General features: G+C 40.5%; 1 protein-coding gene across 1 annotated transcript in view; it reads right to left on the bottom strand.

The window, feature by feature from the left end:
* The window catches only part of CFAP52 (cilia and flagella associated protein 52), a 38,628-nt gene extending 32,690 nt beyond the window's left edge, over positions 1 to 5,938 (bottom strand). Inside the window, exon 1 of the mRNA XM_005878801.2 lies at positions 5,794 to 5,938. Coding sequence (XP_005878863.1) covers positions 5,794 to 5,893 — 100 coding nt within the window. The 5' untranslated portion in view covers positions 5,894 to 5,938. The remainder of the gene's footprint in view (positions 1 to 5,793) is intronic.
* Between the last annotated feature and the right edge of the window lie 670 nt (positions 5,939 to 6,608).

Genomic DNA, 6,608 nt, shown 5'->3' with positions numbered 1-6,608 from the left:
TCCTTATAAATAATCATATGGCTATCCACATGGAAAAAGTAAAATTAGATCCGCACTTCCCACCATCCACAAACAATACATTCCAGGTAGACCAAGGATCTAAATGTGAAAAACAAGACTCAATGTATATACAAGTTGTAGGAAATGACTTCTTAAACATAACGCCAAAGAGCAAATCCTAACAGAAAATGCCAGTATATGCATCCAGTCGATGTTGCTGTTTCTCTCTTATTGATGTTTCTCTCTCTCTCAAATCCAAAATCAATAAAAATATATTTTTAAAAAAATGAACATTCCAATAGCACCACCTCTAGTTCCAAAACATTTCCAGACTGTAACTTTTTAAACCATTTTTAAAATCAATTTTAAAGCATTTTTAAAAATATTTTTTAGAACCTGGTGAAGAAAATAGACATACAAGTCTAGGAAGTTATAAAAAAAAAAAAAAAAGTAAAATAGATTTTAGAGGGAGTAAGGGAGAGAGAGATAGAAATGTTTTATTGGCTGGGTTCCAATAAAATTTATTTACAAAAACAGGCAGAAGCCCAGACTTGGTCTAGAGCAGTGGTTCTCAACCTTCCTAATGCCGTGACCCTTTAATACAGTTCCTCATGTTGTGGTGACCCCAATTTCATTGTTACAAATTGAACATAATGAAAGCATAGTGATTAATCACAAAACAATATGTAATTATATATGTGTTTTCCGATGGTCTTAGGCGACCCCTGTGAAAGGGTCGTTCGACCCCCAAAGGGGTCTCGACCCACAGGTTGAGAACCGCTGGTCTAGAGGCTATAGTTTGCAGACTCCTGGTCTGTTTTGGTAATGTTGGTATTTTTAGTTTAAGAACTCTTTGCATAATAGGAAAAGCACGGACTTATCTGCTGCCAGTCACTAGCTTCCTTTACCAGTCAGTTGGTGGATGTGACCATTCTTGTGTCAATACCAAACTCTTAATACCTACAGCCTTATAAAATGCTTTCATAAGCAACACAACTCTATTTGGTTTGCTTACATAAAAAATTCCCATTAAAATACCTAAAAGAGTCAAGTACAGTTAAACATTTACACCCTCAAGTTAAAACTTATAATGTGAAAGTATACTGTATAATGTGAAACTACAAGGAGTTCTAGTGTCATAATGATAAAAGGGGTTTTACTTTTGCTTCTAATTTGTTTCCATGTGGAGACTAAACTCAGTTACCTGCTATTTAAGGCCTCTATCATCGAATCCCAGGTTCTTTCCTGGGTTATCCTGCCCTCCCTGACCCTGAAGCCACACCAGGCCTTTGCCATTCCCCAACCAGTCCCCCACACGCTCCGCCTTCCTTCTTTGCTCACCATATGACTGCTGCCTGGAATATTCTGCTCCTCAGTCTTTACTCTGACTCCTACCCAACTTTAAAGACTACTTGGATTAACCCTTCCTTGACCTCCCAAACTTTCATGAAGTTTGCTTATTTTTTTATGAGAGGTATTATAAAATTTTTAACATTTTTACCATCATTATTCTGAACTCTATATCAGATAAATTTCTTATCTCCATTTCATTTATCTCTTCTCCTGGAGAATTCTCTTCTCTCTCTCTCTCTCTCTCTCTCTCTCTCACTCTCTCTCTCTCTCTCTTGTCTCCCCATTTTGGCTGCCTGTTTGGGTTTGTGTCTGTGTGTTAGGTAGATCTGCTATGACTCCCAATCTCTAGCTCAGGACAGTCAGATGCTGTTTCTGCCCCAAGTACCCTGTTCAGGACTCTCAGCAATCCACAGCTCGTGGCTCCCTCTTCTGGAACTGCATTGCATGCCTTTGGAAAGGACCAAGATGTGCACCAGGGTCTGCTTTTCCTACACCTGGGCCCAGAAGGAGATGAGGCAAAGACGCAAAACCCCCAGAGATCCTGCAGTCTGATTATTAGCCTTGATTGGCCTTAGAGCAGTGGTTCCCAACCCTTTGGCGGTCGAACAACCCTTTCACAGGGGTCGCCTAAGACCTTTCACAGGGGTCGCCTAAGACCATCCTGCATATCAGATATTTATATTACGATTCATAACAGTAGCAACATTACAGTTATGAAGTAGCAACGAAAATAATTTTATGGTTGGGTCACAACATGAGGAACTGTATTTAAAGGGCCAGAAGGTTGAGAACCACTGCCTTAGAGCAAGCATGTCAAAATCCAGGCCCAAGGGCTGCATCCGGCCCACAACAAATAATGTGGCCCACCCAATATAACGGTATGTAAGAAACATTTTAATAAAAATTTCACAACTTAATTTTTATAATATCCTGTTATACATAATTATTAATAACTAACTATAACATTCGCTAATGACTGATTGCTATCGTGTTGCACTCATTTCCCTTATGCACCTTATGCGCACGCGCACCATTTCTCTCCACTAATACTAGCAGCGAATATTTTAGCAGCTGATGGCCACGTCATTAATCTTGGACTGGCTTGTTTGGTGTGTGCAACAGGAAATATTTCACTTTCAGAGGACATTAAATAGGTTAATTTGCGTTACACTTATTAATTTGTGCAGTTATTCAGTGTCTGGTAAGTTAATGTTCAAGAAAAAATATTAATTTTTATTAAAAGTTCTATTATTTTATGCTAACGACTCATTTATTTCAGCCCTTTGTATTCAGCATGTCTCTATTGAAATAAACCTACGTGTCTATGAAAAAGGAAGCTTTTGTTTTTTTGCAGCCACATAAACTTACTAGTAAACCTTATTTATTTGGCCCGTGTTAGCCTTTGAGTTTGACATGCTTGCAAAGACTCAAAGCCTCCGCCTGCAGTCTGATTGTTATCCGCCTTGCTTGGCCTTAGATGGACTACAGGGTAGAGTGACTGTCTTTCCCCCAGGTCAAAACCTCCCGGTTAGCAAAGCTCCCAGGAGAAAGATGTCCTCAGTCTCTATGGAGGCTCCACTTCCCGTCCTTGGTTATCAGGGTTCTCTGCAGCTAGTCTTCAGTTGATTTTTCAGGCTGGTTTTTCTGTATTTTAGTTGTCTTTCCAGTTCGGTCCTGGGAGAGTGTCAGTGTAGCTTCCACTTACTCTACCACCATTTTTAATCCTCTTAAACAATTTTTTCATTGAAGACAAAAACACAAGAAAACCCAGTCACTTTTTACCAAGTAAACATACCAATTCAACGGTGGCCTGGATAAAGAGGTAGATTATTACCGCTGCCCTCCCCAGACACCCTCCAAGTGCCTTTGCCCATTTTACATTTCCCCAAAGGTAATTGCTGTTTTGACTTCTATTTTTGTAAATTAATTTTCCTCATTTTAGAACTTTATGTGAATGGAATTATACAATATGCACTCTTTTACATCTAGATTTTTTCATTCAACATTATGTTTGTGAGATCTAGCCATGCTGTGCGCAGTAGTTCATTCTTTTTCCATTGCTGCACAGTAGTCTATTGTGTAAATATACCACAATTTATTTGTCCTTTTACTTTTGATGAACATTTGGTTGTTTTAATTCCAGTGGTTTGAAATAATGCTACTGTAAAAAAAATGACAAAAAAAGAAAAAAGAAAAAATGCTACTATAATATTCTCCTGCTTTTTGAGCACACATTTCTGTTCCATGTCAGATATAGCATTTGGAGGATACATAAAAAAATCTGTAAAATGTACTCAGAAATTACCCTAAGGAAAAAAGTTAGAGTAAAAAGGTTACCTATGCAGATGTTCTTTGTAGCATTTAAAAATAAATGTAGAAAATGAAAATCATCCTAAATTCTTAAGAACAGGACATTGCTCTTATAAATTGTAGCATATCTTTGCAACAGAATAAAATATTAAAAATTATGGTATGGAGTATATTTACTGCTAAAGAAAGATTTATATGGCATACTGTTAAGTGAAATTAGTGTTATAAGAGGTTATATATGCCTGAATCAACTTTTATTAAAAAAACACCAAATTTATATGTAAGTGATGTATGTGTTTATGTGAAAGGATCACAGTGATATTTTGGGAAATGTAATGATGGCTGATTTTTCTTTTAGTTTCACTGCATTTTTCTATTTTTTAAAAACTCTTTTTAAGTACGGCTATGAATTTGTCCTTGTGTTTGCAGTGAATAGCATACTACTTGGTGTGTGGTGGTTCTAAATAAACGTATATTTGACTAGGAGAGAATATAAATTGTCACAAAACCAACAAGGTAAAAACAATTCAATTAATTTGGGCCATTTAAAAAGGCCAAGATATCCTGGCTGGTGTGGCTCAATCCTTGAGCATTGACCTATGAACCAGGAGGTCGCAGTTCGATTTCCAGTCAGGGCATATGCCTGGGGTTGCAGGCTTGATCCCCAGTGTGGGGCATGCAGGAGGCAGCCAATCAATGATTCCCTGTCATCATTGATGTTTCTCTCTCTCTCTCCTCCTTTTCTTTTCTCTCTGAAATCAATAAAAATATATTTTAAAATAAATAAAGTAAAAAGGCCAAAATAGTAATTAATTGCCATGGAAGACATTGGGATATAATTTGCCATATATTTACTCTTGGAGCGCTACAGGGCAGCATGACTTCGATTGCAGAGCTCTATATTTGAGGCTCTACACTGGTCACCAGTGTGACCCTTTGCATAGACTGCAGGCCATTTACTTCCTTTACCAGTGATTTTGGAACCAGCTCTAAAGATGGCCCATGCTTCAGATGTACTAAGTGCCCACTTTCTTTAAAAAAAATATTGATTTCAGAGAGGAAAAGAGAGGGAGAGATAGAAACATCAATGATGAGAGAGAACCATTGATCTGAGAGAGAACCATTGATCGGCTGCCTCTGCATGCCTCCTACTGGGGATTGAGCCCATAACCTGGGCATGTACACTTGACCAGAATTGAACCCGGGACCCTTCAGTCTGCAGGCTGAAGCTCTCTCTATCCACTGAGCCAAACCAGCTAGGGCTAAGTGCCCACTTTCTATAAGAGATGGCTAAATTAAAATGAAGATAAGAGTCAAGAGCCATGTCCTAGAATGCTCTTAAAATCTTGGTCATTGATTGTTCTGTATGTACAATTTTACAATTTTAAAGCTTCCAGGCATTACAATGTACTTTTAAAATTTCGCTTTTAAAAAATGTAATTCATTGCTTTTTTTTCATTCTTCAGAAAAAAACCCCAAAATAATTTCTCCCCTTAATGTCCAAAATAATAGGCAGTTACTAGTATAAGTAAGGATTTGGGCAGAACAACCAGGCCCCCTTTGACCAAAGCCTCTCTCCCCTCCAGTTCCCCCTTGGCGTCTTTTTTTGGCTTCTGTCGTGGTCTGAAGTCCTCACCAATAGAATCCTCTTTTGGGTTAAAGCACAGGATCATCCCCTAAAGCGGTGCTTATGTATACAGCAGCTGGGATGTTGGAAGTTAGCTGGTCCCAGGGGCCATCGTGGACTCGGTTATCCAGTGGTTACTGAGGGGCGGACAGCTTTTCGAACTACATGGGGGTTAGAGCCAGGGAAGGCTGATCTGATGGGAGAAGGGGCACAACACGCTTACTCATCCTTACAGCCCTGTGAGGAGACATTTGGTCCCTTTAGGTGCTGGGAATAACCACCCAGTTCATTGAGACTTGGAGCGAAGAATTGACACTCTAAGGCTTTTGTGCAGGAGAAGCTGTCCCCTCCCCACCCCCCAGCCCCCATGTATGGCCCTGGCAAAGGCTCATGCCAGCATCCCACCTGTCTGCCAGGTACCACCCGCTGTCTCACTGCTCCTGTTAGCACTACACATCCCAGGGTTCCCACACCACCCAGCCCAGACATACTCATGGCCTCACCATTGAAGCCGATCACAGCCTGAAGCTCCAGCTCGGCCACCTCGGCTGCCTGGGGGACCTCGGCCATCTCGGCCTTGGTCGAAATTTGGTTCTCCATCATGCTGAGACAGCTCTCACTTTTCGCTCAACCTCCCGTACATACAGCGTCTTCTGGTCGTTATGGTAACGGACGTGCGCATGCGCATCAGATCCACGCCCGCGCTAAACCTAGCCTGCGGAGTTCAAATTCTTGCAAGCCCTTTTGCAAATAGGGAGAGGGCTTCTTTTTCCTAGCTTTCTGCAAATTTAGGGGCTACCGAATGCACAGGAGGAATTACTCCTTCCCCCAATGTAAAGAGTCTGTGATCTTTTTGGTAACTATATAACAAGTACTTAATGGCATTTAAAAATTGATCAAACAGGATTTCTTCTGATGGGAAGACTGCCATAAAATAATATATAATTTATACTTCTGCTCGCTAGTTTGAAGCTGGGTAAAAAAGAGTTTAAGCTTTATTGAGGTATAATTTACATATCACAAAATTCACTTAAAGTGAGTTTTGGTGAACTTATACACTTGCGTAACGATCACCACAATCGTTTTTATTTCAGGCAGGATACAATTTTGTTCAACAATTTTATTTTAACTGCACCCCGCTGTTCGCGTCTCTTAGCGGAAACATTGCTCCAACCTGCTGTTCCTCGGCGGAGCGCTGTCCTTTATCACCGGGTCGGAGACCTGCTCACCGTCTATTCACTTAGCAAACTCCAGGTTCCGGCGCGTTCGGGTCGGAGCGCGGGGTGTGACCCGCGCGGGCCGCCGTAGTCAGCTGCTG

The sequence above is a fragment of the Myotis brandtii genome, unplaced genomic scaffold, assembly GCF_000412655.1.
Source record: "Myotis brandtii unplaced genomic scaffold, ASM41265v1 scaffold573, whole genome shotgun sequence".
Lineage (NCBI taxonomy): Eukaryota > Metazoa > Chordata > Mammalia > Chiroptera > Vespertilionidae > Myotis > Myotis brandtii.
Note: the sequence above shows the minus strand (reverse complement) of the source record. Positions and strands in the feature narration are given on the sequence as shown.